Source organism: Miniopterus schreibersii, assembly GCF_964146895.1.
Source record: "Miniopterus schreibersii genome assembly, chromosome: 12".
Classification (NCBI taxonomy): Eukaryota; Metazoa; Chordata; class Mammalia; order Chiroptera; family Miniopteridae; genus Miniopterus; species Miniopterus schreibersii.
The window spans coordinates 34,525,041-34,544,207 of NC_138112.1; the positions used below are offsets into that span (position 1 = coordinate 34,525,041).

At 52.8% G+C, this 19,167-nt stretch overlaps 1 protein-coding gene across 5 annotated transcripts in view; it reads left to right on the forward strand.

Moving 5' to 3' along the window:
* Window positions 1–19,167, forward strand: part of GDPD5 (glycerophosphodiester phosphodiesterase domain containing 5) — an 87,826-nt gene that overhangs the window by 39,381 nt on the left and 29,278 nt on the right. For all 5 annotated transcript variants that reach the window (XM_081154266.1, XM_081154267.1, XM_081154264.1 and 2 more), the window contains one exon: window positions 6,188–6,364. In XM_081154266.1, the coding sequence (XP_081010392.1) occupies window positions 6,248–6,364 (117 nt within the window). In that variant the 5' untranslated portion in view covers window positions 6,188–6,247. The remainder of the gene's footprint in view (window positions 1–6,187; window positions 6,365–19,167) is intronic.

Here is a 19,167-nt window from a genome sequence, read left to right on the forward strand (position 1 = left end):
TGGAGGGCAGCAGAAATGTGGGCAGACACTCCCTCTGGAACTGGTGCCATGGCAAGACTGGGCTTTAGAGTCTGCAGCCCTGGATTCAAATCCCTCTGCTGTGCCTATTAGCTATTTGGCCTTGGGCAGATCCCTTAATGTCTTGGGTCTGCTTATCAATCAATTGATCAATATAGATATCTACATTAGATACATATATATTCAATTAATAGGCTTTGTTTTTTTAAGATCACTTTAGATTTACAGAAAAATTGATCAGAAAGTATAGAGAGTTCCTACATGCTCTTCCTCCCCCACCTAACACTTTCCCCTATTATTAACATCTTACATTAATTAGGGTGGTATATTTGTTACAACTGATGGGCCAAAGTTGATACAATATTATTAACTTAAGTCCATGGTTTGCATTAGGGTTCACTCTTTGTGTTGTACATTCTATGGGGTTTGATAAATGTATAGTGCATGTGTTCATCATTACAGTATCATAAAGAATAATTTCACTGTCCTAAAAATCCCCTGTGCCCCCCACCCCTAACCCCTGGCAACCACTGATACTTTTATTGCTTCTATCATTTTGCCTTTTCCAGAATGTCATGTAGTTGAATCATACAGTATATAGCAGTTTCCAATTGGCTTCTGTCAGTTAGCAATATGCTTTTAAGGTCCCTTCATGTCTTTTTGTGGCTTGGTAGTGTATTTCTTTTTATCATTGAGTAGTATTCCATTTTCTGGATGGGCCACAGTTTGTTCATCCATTCGCCCAGGGCCCATGTTTCTAATCTGTAACAGAAGCCTGTCGAGCTCTGCTTGGAAAGTTGTCATCAGGAGATGACACAGGTACAATGCTCAGCATGGGCCTCACAAGCCCCACACCACCTTCTATAACTAGCTTCTTTCGCCTAGCACACTGTTTTCAAGATTCTTTCATGTTGTAGCATGGATCAGTGCTTTATTCCTTTTTATTGCAGCCTTGGGTCCTTTTATTTGTCATTCCATCTAGTTACCATTTCTCAGATGGGTAAAGTAAGGCTCAGAGAAAGCTAGTGACCTGTCTGAGGTCACACAGCAAGTCAGTTGAAGGAGACTAGGCTGGAACCTGGGCACAGACACCTGGCCTGAGAGTCTTTCCACTCTCAGGAAAGAGAGTGGGGCTGGGGCAACAGGCAGCAGGATATGGGGGCAGTGCGGGCTGGCAGCCTGGGAGTCATGGGAGAGAGAAGCAGGGAAGTGGGTTGAGTGCCTTCCCGGGACATCAGGAGATGATCCTGCAGCTTTGTAGTAGGCACTCACTGCCCCTCAGGCCTGGACCCCTGAAGGCCCTTTCCTGTGCAAACAGGAGTTCAGGCAGGGCAGAGACCAAGGATTCAGACAGAAAACAGGACTTTGGACTGAGGGATGGGGCTCAGAGGTGAGGGCTTCCTCATGTCTCAGAGCCAGCAGGGGCTCTAGGCAGGGGATTTCCTGCAAACTTGGCTAATACCCTGGGGAGCAGCTTGGAGAAATCAATTGATCCTAAGTAATGCCATTGCTCTGGCAGGAAGGAAGATGGGGAGGGGACAGAGTCTGGTCTCTGGGAGCTTGTCCTAATGCCCAGTGTCTGAGTAGCACATCTCTCTTAGTAGAACTTCCAGGTCTCCTCGCTGTAGTCCAGGAAGCCCCTATGCCTCCACTGTGCTGGCCACTGGGGATGTAGGAATAACTCGGGCCACCCCATGGGGGAGATGACATGTTCACTGTACTCACACAGGGTGTCCAGGAAGAATTAGGGGCACACAGGGCTATGAGAGGCTGGAGAGTGCTCTAACCAAACGTAGGACTCAGGGGAGATACCCTGGAGGAGGTAACATCTGAACTGAGATTAGAAGGGTCAGGAGGTGTCACTCAGATGAAGGGACAGAAGGTTCTGGAGTGGTGAGGCTGGAGAAATTGGAGGGGCCAGATCCTGGTTATGTGCCTATTAAAAACCTTGCGCTGGCTGCGGGTGAGAGCTTGGATTGGTGGGCAGTTTCCCCCTCTCCCCCAGGGCAGTGGCCAACAGGATGGTGAGAGAAGGGCTTTGAGGGATATGAGAAGCAGGTTGGGGGTGGTGAGGAGGTCAATGTGGCTTTGCAGGGCCTGGGTGACACCCCCAGAGACAGCCAGGAGCCTCTATCTCAATGGAGAGGCAAAGATTGGGTGGCCTTGGCTGCACCTGGTAACTGAAGCCATGGGAATGGACAAGATGACCCCAGGGGAACATGAAAAGGAAAGAGAAGAGGTTTGCCTCCCAAGATGCCCTGGAGTTATGAATAGTGTGAAATTTTTCCTGGGAGAGGTGGTTCCAAGAGCCTCAGTCAGCTGAGTCCTGGGCTGAGGCCCAGTGCAGGCAGTTCTACTTCCTTCTTTCCAGATCTGAAGTGGAATTTCCATTCCTAGGGATTTTATTGCTCAGTTGTGGGGGTGGGGAGCTGGGCAGGGCAGAGGACACATGGGAACCAGTCCCAGAGTTGGGGGGTCCTGGGAAAAGAATATGAGGGCAGAGGGACCTGGGTGTGGGCTTCTGCCTGCAGAACATGAACCTGCGGGGCTGCAGCCATGTGCCCTCCTGACACCCCTACCCCCAGCAGTCTTGTCTCCTATTGAAGTCAAGGCAAAGGTCGTTGCCCCATTTTACAGAATCAGGAAGCAAGGCTCAGGGAAGAGCCCACAACAAGTCAGTGGCTGACACAGGATGAATCCAGGCCTCTTTCTACATATCAGCTGCCTCCTCCCTTCTTGTCGTTTTGTGTGTTTTTTTCACTCCTCACCCGATGATATTTTTTCCATTGCTTTTCAGAGAGAGTGGAAGGGTGGGGAGAGAGAGAGAGAGAGAGAGAGGGAGAGAGGGGGAGGGAGGGAAGGAAACACCGATATGAGAGAGACATTGATTGGTTGCCTCCAGCTTGCACACCGACCAGGGCTGGGAATCAAGCTTGCAGCCAAGGTACCGGCCCTTGACTGGAATTGAACCCGGGACCTTTCAGTCTGCGGGCCTACACTCTAACCACTGAGCCAAACCGGCCAGGGCACTCCTCCCTTCTTGAAGAGGTGGGAGCAGATGTGGCAGTCAACGCGACAGCGGAGGCCCTAATCTGGGGGGTGCACAGGGAGAGATCTGGCTGAGTAGAGCTGAGAGCATCTCCCATTTGCTCCCCAGGCCTCCCCAACCCCACAGGAGCTAAGCTGACTGCAACAGCATCCCCACCCTTTACTGCCCCCCAAGCCCTGGGCTGAGCTTGACGCAGAGTGTCCCCAGCAGCTGCACCATATTCACATGGCTCCCCAGGGGACCGTGGCGCAGAGACTGCACCAGACAATTCCCAGCAACTAGGAGGCACTGGGTCAGTCGATATTCCCAGCAAGCCCCTAATGCATCTCCGCAGACGGGAGCGGTAATCCCTGTGCTGAGGTTAGCATTTGGTGGGGGGCGGGGCGGGGTGGTAGGCAGAGGCCCTGAATGAGGCCCAGAGGTGGAAGTAGTGGATGGGCCTGAAGCCCTAGGTGCTCCTATGGTGCAGCCCTGGGCATTTAGAAAAAGTCACCTTAGGAGGGGGGAGGAGGGCAGGAAAAAGAAAGAAAGAAGCATCTTAGGAGCTCATCTTATAGGCCTCAGCTCAGCACTGCCTCTGGGAAGCGTGCCCTGTGCCCTGTGCCCTGACCCTCTCTGCCCCGTGTTAAGTGCCCAGAGCCTCCCTTTATTCTCTCCGCCATACACTGAATTTATGAGCCATTATAGCCCGGTGGTTGCAGGGGTCAGCAAACTTTCCCCTTTAAGGAGCCAGGCAATATTTTAGGCTTTGTGGGCCACATGGGCTCCCTCGAAACTACTCAACTCTGCAATTGTAGTTAAAGCTGCCAGAGGCAATGTGTAAATGAATGAGCCTGGCTGCGTCCTGTGAAACTTTTGCCTGGCTGCGTCCTGTGAAACTTTATTTATGGACCCACTGAAATTTGACTCTCATATAATTTGCATGTGTCACAAATGTGTTCTTGTTTTGATTTTTTTTCTTCTCAATCATTTAAAAATGTAAACGTCATTCTTAGCTTGTGGGCTACAAAAATAGGTGGCTGGCCGGATATGGCCCAGGAATTACCGTTTGTCATCCCGTAGGTTAGAGCAAGGCCCCCAGAGCCAGACTGCCTGGCTCTGCTGTGTCACCTACGGCAAAGGGCTAGACCTTTCTATGCTTCAGATTCCTCATCTGTACAGTGGGGATGGTAATGATAGTACTTTGGGATGTAAAATGGTGCAGCGGCTTTGGGAAACAGCTTTTGGCAGTTCTTCTAAAGGTTAAACTATATGACCCAGCAAATTCCATTCCAAAGTAGTGACTCAAGAGAAATGAAAACATATGTTCACACAGAATCGTGTTCACAGTGGTGTTACTCTTAACAACCACAAAGTGCTAACAACCCCAATGTCCATCAACTGGTGAGCAGGTAAAAGGTGCATCTGTACAACTGAATATTCTTCAGCCATAGAAAGAATGCATACTGGTTTATGCTACAATATGGATGAACCTTGAAAACATTATGCTAAGTGAAAGAAGCCAGGCACAAAAGACCATATATTGTATGATTCCATTTATATGAAATGTGCAAACTAGGCACATAAATAGAGACAGAAAGCAGATTAGTGGTTGTTAGGGCTTGAGGGGTGCGGATGGGGTCGCTGAGGGACAGGGGTGAGTGTGGAGTTTTCGTTGGAATGATGACAGTGCTTTGGGATTAGATAATGGTGATAGTTATACAACTCTGTGACCATCCTAAAAACCGAAATGTTAAACACTGAATTGTACACTTTAAAGGGGTGAATTTTAGGGCATGTGAATTCTATCTCAATAAAAAAATAATGATACTACTTACCCCATAGGTTGCTATTAGAGTTAGGATATGGACAGCACTTGGAATGGTGACTGGAGCATAGTAAGGGCCTGCTCGTGCCCCTCGCTGGTCCTACAAGGGTCCTGAGGGGGTCACTGCATCTGTCCTGTTCACATTGTCTCAGGGCCTAGAACAGGGTCTGGTACAGAACCAGTGGCTTCAATGTCTGGAGTCCCACAGACCAGGAGTTGAGTCCTCACTCCTCAGGTAAATCATTTTGCTGCTCTGAGCCCCAGGCTCCTCATCTGTAAAATGGGACAATAGTAACAGTGGCATTGAGGATCAGATGATGCCTGATATATGAGGTGCCCAAGCCAATGGCCACTGGCCACACTTGGCCAACACTGAACCCCAGCGTATCTCCAGAGCACCAAGCAGGGCTGGGGCAGTTGCTCCTGGTGGTAGCAACTCAACCCATAAGACATGTCCCATTATTCTGTCAACCTCCCATGAGCCCTGCTGGGTTGGTTCTCCCTGAGCCTGAAGAAATGGGCACCAGATTCCCAGATTGCCCCCACCCAGCTGTGACCACAGGCCAGGCACTGCCCTTTCTCTCTCTCAGCCTTACTTTGTCCAATTATCAAATGGGTTTGGGACACAGCACCTGCCACTTTGTGATAGTGACAGGGAACAATGGTTATAAAGTATTCACAGTGCTTGGAATATTTTAAGTACTCAATACATGCCAGCTTTTATGAGAATTTTATTTAAAAATATTTGGAAAGTTCTATGTGCTAGGCTTTGTTCTAATTACTGGGCATATAGCAGAAAATAAAAGAGACAAAATCCCTGCCTTTATGAAGCTTATTTCATAGTGGGATAGGCAGACAAGAAACAAAATAAGTAAATTATGTTTGAGAACATGATCGAGAAAGCAAAGCTAAAAATGGCTGAGAGTGTATGGGAAGCGGTTGCAGTTTTACAGAAGGTGACCTAGGGAGGTCTGGTTGAGATAGACGTTTAAGCGAAGACCTGAGGAGAGGAGGGCAAGGAGTGAACCATGCCGGGTTCTAAGGGAAAAGCATTCCAGGCGGAGGAAGCAGCAGCAGTGTGCTGGTCAAGTGTGGCTGGGGGAGGGAAGGGTATGGATTAGATCAGGGGCGGGTGACAAGGGACTGTCCTGGGAGAACTGCAGGGGTGGGCCCCTGTCTCCAGGTGGTCCTGGGACCCACTGCAGGGATTTGTCAGAGGCTGACCCCCGACCTAGGCTGCAATGACTTTTGCTGTGTCTAGGGCTGACTCCCCACCCTTCCCCTGCCTCACAGCCCTTTGCTTTCTCCCACAGGACCAGCCTGGGGCCCCCATGGGCTCCTGAGGGCCGGGCACCAGGGCCTCGGGCACGAGCATGGTAAGACACCAGCCCCTGCAGTACTATGAGCCCCAGCTGTGCCTCTCCTGCCTCACAGGCATCTACGGCTGCCGCTGGAAACGCTACCAGCGCTCCCATGATGACACCACACCGGTGAGCCACACTGGGACCTGGTCCAAATGACCCAGGGAGCCCCAGAGTCTGGGGGGAGGGGTGTCAGCTCTGTCACTCTGCTATGTGGCTCTGGACAGGTCAGTGTCCCCTCTGGGTTTCACTTCTCCTTCTGTAAAATGGGCCTATGGTAATTCTAGAATCTACCTGACTAGGTGGGGAAGGCCATTCTATTGTGGATGTAACCAGTTGTTAACTCTCTTCTAACAGCAGGAGGCTGGGCTGTTTCTGAGGTCAGGGCAGGGAGGGGTGCTCCAAGAGGAAGGGGTCACCCCAAGGTGAACAGAAGTTCTCAGCTTCCTGGCAGATCCAAACGGGCAGGCAAGCAGGTGGGGGTGGCTGGAGGGGAGGGGGAGGAGGTGGGCCAGGCCAGCAGGAGCCTGGGAGCTGGCAGGGCTATGGCCTGGCACCAGGGCCCCGTCACCTGAGCCACAGGCCTGCCAGAGCTGGCAGCAGGTGCTCAGCCAGATGAAGAAAGCCTCCTTCAGTGTTCAGCTCCCAGGCCAGGCTCCCAGTTGCTCGGCATCTGGGTGCTATCAGCCTGTGAATCTAGTTTCTTTTCCAAAGGAACCCAATTCCTTTAAGTAGGAACAGAGAGAGAGAGAGAGATAAACTGTGTTTATCTAAAAGCTCTGCTGCTTGAAAAACAACTTTCTTCTTCCCTCCTTGTCTGAACAGAGAAGCCAGCTTCCAAATTCAGCTAGTCCCCAAACAGCAGGAGTGGCCAAGGGTGGGGGTGGCTGCTAAGGTTGGAGGGCAGGCATCCCAGGGCTATCTAGATGGGGAGGTTGGGGAAGCTTGTCCCCCATCTGTTCTCCTTCTCTACCTGTGATAGTGAGGGACGCAGTGCTAGACTGAGTCAGGAGCCTGGGCTCATGGCTCCCAAATGGTGAGAAGCAGGGACCCCCTGCTGGGTGCCTGGCCTGATTCATTGCCATGTCCCTACTCTGGGGAACAGAGGAGGCAACATGGTAAAATGAGACAAGGGAGAGGAAGAGGCCTGCCCACGGCTGCAGAGCAGGTCTCTGCACTGCTGGGACGGCAGCCCCGGTCTCTACCCCAGGCCCTGGCTGGTGACAGCCTTTCCATCTTATGTGGACATAGGGTCGTGCCCCCCTCCGCCCCCAGGGGTGCAGTCTGTGAGATCAGGAGTCAGACAAACCTCAAGTTCAAATTGTACCTCGTCTATTTGTACTGTCAATGTAGGAAACTTCCAAACCTGTAGAGAATTTTAATACGATTTTATTTGAGCCAAACTAATGACAGTGCTGGGAAGCAAGATCTCAAATGCTGTGGAGAATGACAGCTTTGCAGTTTCTCTTATGCATTTAGAATTAAGGAGGGAAGATTACTCGAGGGTGGGAGAAAGCAAGGCAGGGATTGGACTACAGGATAGTGAACAAGATTATGTGCTCCCTTGCAGTTAGTTCCACTTCCCAGAGGTTTGAAAAAGAGGCATTTCAATCATGTGTTAACCTAGATTCACAGAAACAATGGACAGGGCTTGCTTAAGGCAAAGATAAACTTCTATTAAAGGAGTTACAGGCCTGGGAGTGATATTCACCATGTCCCGCCAGCCTAGTTAGGAATTTGTGATTAGATCACCCTGTGAGGTTACTTTCGGTTAGCTTTATTACAGCACCCCTCTTTTGTCCAGTGTGTACTTAACTTTGAGCTTTCTCACCTATGAAATAGCACAAACACCTCTCAAGGAGCTGCTGGGCAGATGGCATGCGATAGTACCATGAAGTGACTGGCACAGTGCTAGCTGTGACTAGTCATTAAGGCCAGTCATCCCTGAGTCCCACGCCTTGGCCTCTCCATCTCTGAAATGGAAGAGGGGTTGGGTTAAGACTAGAATTCCTTGGCCACTCTGCTTTGCTCTGAGTTCCATTCTCCCCAGACACTGGCACCAGGCAGCAGGGCCTCCCTGTGTCGGGAAAGGCAGGCAGGAAGCAGCAGGCAGCAGGCAGCCTGCACCCACTTGTCTTGCGCCAGGCGCTGCGCAGAGCACTGGCATGCCGGTGAGCTAGGTGTCACAGCCACCTTCTCACTTGGAGAAACAGAAGCTGGATTGTCTGTAACTTGGCCCAGGTCACACCAGCCATGAGGGCCAGAGCTCAGACCTGGCCCCAGGCAGTGTAGGTCCAAAACCTCTTAGGGGTGGGGTATTGGGGGAGAGCTGAGGCTAAGGAAGGGAGAGAGGAATAGCTGAGCTTCCAAGCAGAAAGTTCCTTGGCTGTTGGAGTAGACCCTGGAGGAAGGTGTGTCTCCCAGGACACTCACATCCTTTGATGCGCCCAGGGGCAGCCAGTCATAGGCTGTGGAGTCAGGAAGTGATGGGACCTGGCTGTGGCCAGCACAGTGCCCAGAATGGAGGAAGTGGTGGGATGAGGCCAGTTCTGAGCTGACTGGGAGCCTAAGGGTGCAGGCTCTGCAAATACCAAGGTCTGGGTGCCAGTTATGGGGCAAAAGCAGAAAGGGCCTCAGAAGGTCACAAGCCAGCTTGGTTGGGAGAGGGGAGAGGGCTTTGCAGCAGCTCTGGGTGGCAGGGCCTCTGCAGAAGGGCCTGAGCTCACCTCGGGTGACCCTGAGACTCCCAGCTGAGGATGAGCATCCTCCCCCTTCCCTGTCACTCACCCTGCTCCTAGTCCCCCTCCCGCTTCCTGGGCTCCAGCCTCAGCCTGCTTACCCTTTTTCCCCCTCCCCTCCCCTCCCCTCCCCTCCCCTCCCCTCCCCTCCCCTCTCCTCTGTTCTCTCCCCAGTCCCTCAGAGACAGCTGGGTGAGGACCGTGATGGGTGCTGGGTTCCCTGTCCCGACACAGTGAAGGGAACAGCCATCTGGTATCTCAGAGTCAGGGCTCGTGCAGAGAAGGTGCTCCGTAAATTTTGCTGAACAAATTGAGGCCCTGGAGTGAGCTCTGGGAGCACAGGTCGGGTAGGGAAAGGAGAGCCGCTAGGGCTGGGGGTGGAGAGGCCTCAGCAAAGGGATGGGGTCCAACTTTGGGCCCGTGCCTCTCCTCATCCCACCTTCCCCTCCTCCTTTGGGGACCCTCCACACTGCCCCTGCCCAGGCACTGCCTCCCCTCAGGGCCTCTTGGGGGAGCCCCCTGTATCTCCCAACTCAGAAGCCTGAGGTCAAATTCTTCTGTGAAGCTGACTTCTCTGGGCCTCATCTGTGAAATGGGGTGACAGATGGGTGGTGAGTCCTAGAAGCATTTCACTGTCATCAGCAGGCTGGGGAATGAATCGTGAGAGTCACAGTGAGCATGTATTAAGCACCTACTGTATTCAGGGGACATAAGGCTTACATGTATTGCCCCTTTAACTGTTATAACACCCCTGTGGGGCATGTTTGATTATTATGCCCCTTTCATGGACAGAGAAGCCAAGGTGGAAAGCCATGTCACACCTGGAGTCAGGGACAGGTTTGCAGCAAGAGCCTTAGGAAGGTGGAGCTGTAGGGGAGGACTGGTGTGTTTTAAGTCTGTGGGTTTTTCCATGAGAGCTTGCAAGAAGGAGAAGAAAGGAAGGGCGGAGAGAATGGGAAGTTTCCTGATGGAGGAGAAAGAGCACTGGACCAGGAGCGTTTTGGACAAGATAGGGATTGTCTCCAGTGCCACGCTAGGTACCCTGTGCGTGTCCCTGGCTGGGATCTGGCCCTGCAGTACAGGAGTGGAGCCCAGGGAGGGTGCAGGGCGGTGGGCGCTTGGGAAGGAGCCCCCTCCTCACTGTGCAAGCTGCCTCCTTCCTTCCTGCCCCAAGCCCTTGCTCACACTGTTCCCTCCCCCCAGGACACACACTTGACGAATAGGAAACAGGAAACTGAGGACCAGAGAGGTGAAGTGACCTATTCTCCTGCCCTCAGCTCAGTGAGTGGAGGAGCCTGGCAACAGAAGGCCAGCCCACTCGACATCTAGGAAGGGGAAGCAGAGCTTTTTATAACCGAGGATAATTAATTGGTTGTTGTCTGTGACTCATTACTCTCATGCTGCCAATGAAGGCCTTGGTAGGACAGAAGACAGGGCTCAGGCTGTCCCCACTGAGCCTCCTAAAGACTATGTGGCTGTGGGAGGCAGCACAGTGTCAAAACCAGCTTCCCTGTAGAAAGAGGGATATACTTCAGATGCCTGAGGACACTGAAGGAGAGAGTGACAGTCAACTCTCTTGCACTTCTATAGTAAGCTTCCCTTAAAAAAATTTTTTTTTAAATTAATTTTTAGAGAGAGAAGAGGGGAGAGAGAGAGAGAGAGAGGAGAAGCACTGATGTGAGAGTGAAACATTGATTGGCTGCCCCCAGCCAGGAATTGAGCCCAAAACCCAGGCATGTGCCCTAACCAGGAATTGATCTGGCCACCTTTCAGTGCACAGGATGACGCCCAACCAACTGAGCTACACCAGCCCGGGCTAAGCTTGCCTTTTGAAGGCTGTTTTGAGTTTGTTTGACCCTGTCCATCTTAAGGATGGGGCTCCAGGGAGGGTCAGTGACTTATTCAAGCCGAGAAGTTGAAGGCACAACTCACACTGCCCCTGTTCACACCCCCAGACCTGTGCCCTCTCCCCTGTTCCACACCAGTCTTGTCTGGGAGGCACTGATTACTTATTCAATCAACAAACCTTCATGATACCTGCTCTGGGCCCAGAGGTCACAGGTGTATCAGACCTGGCCCCCCTCCCTTGAAGGGCTCCTACGTAGGCAGGGGAGCAGACAGACAAGAACTGACACACCCAGACCACCCAGGGAACCCCAGGCAGGAAAGTTTGTCTGAGCTGGTGTCTGAGCGTTAGCACCATTGTGCCGGAGTGGGGAAGTGATCCAGGCAGGGAGCTGTGTGTACAGTGTCTTGTGCTTGGGAACTGAAAGTGGTTGGGCCCCAGTGTGGCTCTGGTATAAGGAGGGGCGGGTGTCGCCTGAGGTTGTGCTAGGGAGCCTGCACTCATACTGGGCAGTGGGAGCCCAGTCAGACCCCGGCAGTGCAAGGACTGCTCTGATTAAATCTTAGAGAATGAGTGCTGAGGGGCCTTAGTGGAGGTGGGGAGGGGAGGGAACCAGGGGAGAAAGACTGAGGTCTCAACTGGGGGTAGGGGGATGCAGGGAGGTAGTGAAGGGAGGGATCCTAGAGACACCTAGAAGGTGCAGTCAAGAGACTGGCTGTGGAAGAGGTTGAGTCTCTGATGATGCCTCCAGTCATGCCATGATTTCCAGCCTGGCTGGACGAGGCCATCATGCTGTGCCTGGAGAGTGGCCTCAGTAGAGCCCAGGAATGGTGCAGTGGGGGTGAGTGGGACACAGACGAAATAAAACTCCCTGCCCCCAATTGCCTACCTCCTAGGATGGGAGCAGTAAACACCTGCTGTGGGGAGATCCATCAGCACCCCCTCCCCCCCGCAGATGCCACTGCAGCCATCCCAGAATCACTTCACCCTCACAGCACTGTCCTGGCTGAGGCCGTCCCTCTGCCTGGAACTCTCTCTGTCTCTGCCTCTCAAGGCTCATCGCAAATGTCTGTTCCTCTAAGAAGTCCCCCCTTCCCTGACAAAAAATGAGTCAGGCCTCCCTCCCTCCCTACCTGGGCTCTCGCAGCACCTGCCCACAAGGATTGTGACTTTCCGTGCCTCCCTGTAGACTGTGTGGAGAGGCAGGACCCCAGTGAGCTCATGGGTGCGGGGTGGTCTGCAGAGTGCACATGTATGCTGCCTTCCCCTACCCCTGGCTGGGGTTGGCAAGGGAGGGTGCTGACTCAGCTCTGGGACCTCCCAGGCCACCCTTGGGGCTGGGCTAGGGTTTGGCTAGTGTGCAGGAGGATTCGAAGCTGACTCCCCACCTCCCTGTTCTATCAACACCACTCAGGCCTGTAACAGGGATGGATGTGGGGCAGGGAAGAGTGGATTCCACTTGGGAATCAAGGTGGGCTCCCTGGATGAAGCAGCCTTTGGGACAGGATGTGATTGGAGTCAGCCAGAAGCACCTGGGTGGGCATTCCTGGCCAAGGTTGCTGCATGTAGTCTGAACTCTACCCTGCCTCCTCCAGTGACTTAGTGTTCGACCTTAGGCGAGGCCACACCCTCTCTGGGCCTCATCTTGCTTGTGGGTTAGAGGGGGGTACAAATCCATGCCCTAAACATCCAGTTAGATAAGGGATACCAATATGCCTCATGTGCTGTACCAGAGAGACCACTGCTCCAACGTTGGGGAAACTTGTCCTACCTACAGACTTGCAAAGGGATGGCTGTTCCCTTCTTTGATGCTTTGGGGGAAAGGGGCCCAGTAGGTCAGAGAGGCACCCTCCAAGCTTCAGTTTTGCTATGTCTAAAATGGGGACGATAAGACCCCCTTTTATCCTATGACCTTACAGGGCTGCTAAGAGGGTAAGAAATGGGAGATGATATGATGAGTCCATGAAAGAGAGGAGAGGCTGACAGCGCTGGGCTGTGACAGCACTGGAGCTGAGGATTTATTTCTGTAATAAAGCCATGTTGTTCTGGCCTTCGGGGAACCTCCACGCCCCACTGAGCTCTTCTCTGAATGTTGCAGAGGGTGCCTGGCATGGCCATGCCCTGCTCCTGGGGAAGCGGCTGAGCCTGTTCATGACACTCCTGACCCCCTTGAGTGGCTGCTTAAAGGGAGATGGGGCAGGATGTGATGGGGGATCAGCAGACATGCAGCCACCCACCACCCTGAGCCAGGGCCCTCTGAGAGGCTCTGGGGTAATCCCTCCTAAGGGTCCCCAACTCTTCTGCTCAGGTCTCCTATTGGACTGATACAACCACAGGATGGGCGGGAGAAACTGGGTGCTTCTGGCTGGGCCTGGCTCCATTCTCCTGCTTAATGAAGCGGCTCTGAGTGCCCCCCAGCAGAAGAAGGGCAGACAGAGGCCTAATTGCCCTGCTCTCTGGAGCCCAGAAAAATAAATCCTGCCTCTTAGGCTGTCAGGAGCTGACTGGGGGTGGGGATTCTCATCCATTTGCCTGCTGGGCCCTAATGCTGTCATACATCTCAAACCTCCCTGGGCTGCCCCTCCCCCAAATCTCCTGGGCCAGGGCCAGAATAATTCTGCCAGGGCCTGCCCATCTATCCCTTCCTGGAGCTCCCGCACCCTTCCCAGCTGATGTTTCCTAGGCTTTTTCTGTGCATCAGTCCCCCCATTTGGAACTTGGTGAGGGTGAAACAGGCTGGCAATTAGAGAAACTGGGTGTCTGAGATCTGTCCTGCAGGTGAGCAGACTGGATGGGTAGGCACCCCTTTGTCTCTCTCCACTGTGGTGCTGTGTGGTGCTGTGTGGTGCTGAGGGCATCGCTGGACTCTGGGACCTCAAAGCAGAGCCAGGACCACAGGGGTGGTTCAGGGGCCAGAGCCCAGCTACACGTAAGGAGCCGTTCTGGGCAGAGCCAGCACACGGGGTGAGGGCTGCCTCAGGACATTGTAGGCAACCTAGAAACAGTCCACACACATCTGAGAACGTGCTTGTGTGCTAAGACAATGTGGGAGTTATTGCACGTATCACAAATGGTATAGGGACAGCCGAAGCATCCGTTTCGTGGAAGTAAAATTAGACCCCTGCCTCTTACCTCAAACCAAAATAAATCCCAGATGGATTAAAATGTATTTTTGTTCTGTTTCGGAAGCACACATTTGTTGAGGAGATTCAAACAACTTGGAATGATGTAAAGTAAAAGAAATTCTAGTCTTAATGCTTTAGTGATAAGGCTTTTAAACCTCTCTTCATACATGTAGACATCTGTGTGGCGCTATAGATAGATGGCTATAGAGAGATGGGTTACAGATTTAAATGTAAGTAGTGAAGCCAGGAAATTACCAGTGTAAAATAGTTAAATATATAATCTTGGGCTACTTTCTTTAAACATGATACCAAAGACAAAACCTATAAAGGAAAAGAGAGATTTGACTGCCTAAAAACTTAAATTTTTATCCAGAAAAAATTGACAACAAAATTAAAGTCAAATGATAGAATTAAAAATATACACTACACATGAAGGTTAATACTCTTACATAGAGAAAACTTTTATAAGCCCATAAGAAAAGAAGCCATTTCCCCTAAACAAAATCTGCCTGGTCCTGTGCTTTTGCACCTTCCACTCCCTCTCTGCCTGGATCGAGGCTCCCTAACTTTGTCATCCTAGCAAGCCCATTTCTTCCAGCTTTGCTGTAGGCATCACCTCCTCTTGGGAGCCCTCCAGACCTTCCCTCCTCCCATAATCGGCAGTGTGCTCCTAAGTAGCCCATGGTTACCCTATTCTCCATGCTCACTCCTAGGACTGAAGTTCCCCTATTGGTGGATCAGTCACCTGTGTGGGCTGCTCAGAGTGGAGTCCAGGCCTGATTTATAGTCCAGAGCCAGCACATGTGTGTAGAATGACTGGAAGAGAGTGGTGAGGAGGACCTGAAAGGGAGATGCTGGAATTTAGTTTTATACAGGGTGTGAGGTAGGGCTCTGGTTGTATTTTTACCAAGTAGATGCCCAGATGTCCCAACACCATCTGTTGGATTCTCTATCATTTCTGTATCAACTTACCCTATACAGGACCCCTGTCCATGCTTCCAGGCTATTTTCCTTCTTTGGGCCTCAGTTTTTCCATTTCTTAATTGAACCTTTAGAGGACAAGGCAAGATGATCTCTGAAATCTTTTCTAACTTGGAAGTTCCAGGGGTCCTCACTGCTACTGCCTGGGACTTGCTGTGTGACCTCGGGCAAGGCCCTGCCTCCTGAGTCTGTTTCCTCAGTCAGACAAGGCTAATTACATGTCCTGCTCCTTGTTGCTTGGGACAGTTCGGACTGGGGGCAACTAGGCCTGGATGTGAATTCTGGCTCCACCATTATGTTTGCCCTTTGTAATTTGGGGCAAGTCACTTCCTCTCTCTCAGTCCTGGTTTCCTCCCACTGTCCTGCCTGCTTTGCAGAGATTGGAGAGGATGAGATGAGATGGAGCAAATAGAGAGCTCTTAGGGGTCCACCCTACCCCCAGCTCTGTGAAGAGCTCACACAGGGCTCTGTCCTCCATGGCCAACGATGCAGGGCTATGAGATGAGATGGGGCAGCTGCCGTGCTGGGGTCTTCTTCCTCCATTTGGGCCTGACCTCTGTACCCACTGATCAGGGCACCACCCTGGGCTGGGGGTGGGCCATCTGCTGGCTCTCCTCAGCAGGCAGAAAAATATGGTGTAGAGCAGGGGGTGGGGAAAGACTTGATCACTGTCTTCACATAATTAAAGGGCTGTCAGATGAGAAATGATAATTACAGGAATGATCCTGGATTTGGCGATTTACAGCTTACATCTGTAATCTTATTTGGGCCTGGCAGCCCTCCCGTGAGGTAGCGGTGATGTCATCCCCGTGAGCAGAGGAAGCTGAGGCTTGGTGTTCCGATTGATTGGCCCATAGCCACATGGCTAGTGAAGAGAAGGACCAGCTCTTGATTATATTCCCCCATGCCCTGGTCATTTGACCCCAATATTTCTTGCCCTTTGAGGGTACTTGTTCTGTGTGGTATCAGAGAACCAGCTGCAGGGGGTAGTCAAGGAGACAGATTCAGCTGCTTCTCAGGGAAGGACAGACCGAAGGGGAATAACTTCTACTTCCCTCCCATCACCAGACACTTTGCTGGTCCTGCTGGTCTGTGCGGCATGCCAGCCCTTCTCTCCGTTTTACAGAGCAGGAAGCTGGCACTCAGAAACAAGGTCACATTCAGTAGGTAGCCAGTCTGAGATTCAAACCCAGCGCTGCTGGACCCCCAAACACAGCCTGCCCCTATCCGGCTGCTGTCTTAGAGGAAGACCTTCTGGTCCAGAGGATGACTGGGCAGCATCCAGAGGGAGCCTGACCATCCCTGGATCTGTGGGAGCAGAAGCCAAGTGAGCTCCTGTCCTGGAGGCTGTCGAGGCCATCTCTGCTCAAGGTGACAGACAGGGAACAGGAGTCCAGTGAGACAGCTTTGGCTTTGCAACTCTGGTGCCAAAGTCTACAATGGTGCCAAAGCCAATGGTTCCTACTCAGGTGCTGTCCTGACACAAGTTCAGGCTCCAGGTTCTGTTTGGGGACCCAGGGGAGGTGCTCCAAGCCTGCAGGGTCCCCAGCAGTGGGAGCAGTGTCTGTGCACCCCCTTCCCTGAGGTCGTGGTCTGGGGCACCGGTAGCAGCAGCAGCACTTCCTGTGTAGGGCCAGGGTTTGCAGCTCCAGCAGTGCTCTGTGACTGTGAGCCCCAGCTACTAATAAGCTCTTACCACCATTTTTCTCTGAATACAGAAAGCTCTGGGGTGGGCGGGACAGAGATGAAGAGGGGGGAGGAGAAGATGTGACAATCAGCATGAGACAGTGAGAAGGAGCAGGGTCTTGGGGAAATTGGCTCCCTGGTGCTCTGCAAGGATGGAGGAGCTCATCTTCCTGGAGGGTGGGGACAAGAGTGGGAGGAGATGAGGCTGGGGGTGTGGGGCTGAACGCCTGTAGCCTCTGGGATTCTGTTGCAGCCACTTTCCGCTGGGATGGAAGCCTCCTACCCCTTCCACAGCCAGGCCCATCCCTTCCCCAGCTGCTCCGTCTCCTGGTGCCTGCTGCACCTGTCAGCTCAGGAACTGCTTGACCTTTGTCCTGCTCCCAGGCAGCTGCAAGACTCTGAAAGGAAGGAGGCTGGGGTGTCGCTGGGGCTCCTTCCCTTCGTTACAGGCCCCGGGTTCAGCCTGAGGATGTGTCTGGGGTTGGATAATGGTCTTGTCCACTGGTAGCCCTGAAGCCTCCTTGCATGACAGCTACCTTTACACATCTGCTGCTCCTCATACCAAGTCTGAGCACTACCTTGAGCCTCACAGGATGTGGGTCCAGGGCACACAGAGATATCTTAAACACCTCTGCCCTGATGGAGCCCACAGTCCTGCGAACTGATCCTTATTGTGCTCCTACTGTGTGCCACTTGATGTATATATCACCTCATTTAACACCAACCCTCCGAGGTAGGGTTATTATTCCCATTTTATAGGTGAGAAAACTGAGACTCAGAGGGGCTGAATAAGATGCCCAAGTGGCGGAGCCAGGTCTGCTGCTTGTCGAGCCTGGGCTCTTTTCATCTCTGCAGCTCAGAATGTGGTTGAGGGTCAAGTTGAATGCCAGGAGACTGTGCAGAAGAGGTCAGGGAAGGGAGGTCTTCAGAGGCTGGGTCAATGGGAGGGCTTCCCCTAGGAGAAAGAGGTTTGGGGGGGCAGAGAGAGGAGAGAGGAATCCCAGTGAATTGAGCTGGGCCTGGGGTGGCCATACTAGACCCAGAGGGCAAGGGTGGGTTTGGGGGAGAGATGTATGAGGGCTCCCCAGCACCCTGTAGAGGACTGCCTCCTGTCAGGACACCTGGGTTCAATCCCACCTCCACTCCTCCCCCTCTGGTGACCTTGGGTACATTGCTCAACCTCTGAGTCACCTCCACTCAGCCATATTGAGCCTTTGTGCAAATTAGCAAAAGGCGCCCCTTCCCCAGGACACTTGACCAGCATCTGCTGGAAAATCATCATGACATATATGCACATTGATGGTAACCACGATGTCAGTGGCACTTTTTAGTGTTGGGATCCATAACTTGCTCAGCCATACGTGGTGGCCCTTCTCTGAGGCTCAGTGTCTTCATTTGCTCTCTGATGGGGATAAATACCCATAAATAAGTACCCCCCAGCATTGTACAGACTGTGAGAGGTGAGGGCGGGCCAGTGGATCCATTGTCTGCCGGAGCAGGGCCAGGCTGGCTTGCTAATTCCAAGAGCACTCAGACATCCCCTGCACCGCCCAGACAAGGACCATTAGTGCCATATGGAGACTCTGTCAGCGGAGCTGTTCCCCAACCCCCACTTCCTCCTACCAGTTCCCTGCCTTCCCCTCCCCCTTCTTCCAGCCCCTGCCATTCATTTTTTTCCTCCGATTGTTCTTAGAATGACCCTGTCTCCTTCCCCCCTGTGTTGGGGCCTCTTCACCCCCGTCTACAGGCTCCCTGTGGCCATGGGGCCTCTGGCTTCCGGCTCCTGGGACAGTCACCCCTAGGTGGAACCCAGCCCAAGCTCATGCCTAGCTCTGATAATGGGGGTCCTAGTTCCTTGTCGCTTAGGCCCTGCTTCCATCCCTGCCATGCCCGGGTGCCTCACCCACCTGCCAGCTCTAATCTTGTCACCTGGCCGGTTCCCAGGGGCAGGGTGGGGCAGCCCCTCATTCCTGCCCTGTCCTCCCTGCCCCACTCTCAGGATCTAGCCAAGTGAGGACAGTGACCCTTAGTGTACAAGAACCCCATCTGCTGTGGGTCCTCCTGCCACCCGTGGTCTTCCTGGCCACCTGTCAGCATACTCCTGGGTCCTATATCACACTTCGTTGCAGGACATCTCCCAGCACCTGTGGCACTATCCCTATCCCTGCAGCCAGCCCCCTGGTCCCACCAGATATCGGCCTCTAGGCTGCTTCCCTAGAACAGGAACCATCATAGGCTGAGGCTCAGCTCTCCCTCGGGCCCCTCTGAGAACCTTGTCTTCTGGTCAGAGGCACAGTAGCCTTGTCCCACTGAGGTAGAGCAATCTCTGGACAGCTGGCTGCTCACCACTGCCAGCCCACGGGCCACAGAAGACTAAGGCTCCTCTGTGGGGGTGGGGCGGCCAGCCCCCAGTGCAATCCCTCCTGAGTGGGCGTACTCATTCGGGGGTAGGAGAAAGGGTGTTTTCTTCTGCGTTATTATCAAATCTTTCTTAAGTTTCCACTCACCTTGGGAATATGAAGACCACCCAGATTTTCAAGGGTATAGCGGGGAGAC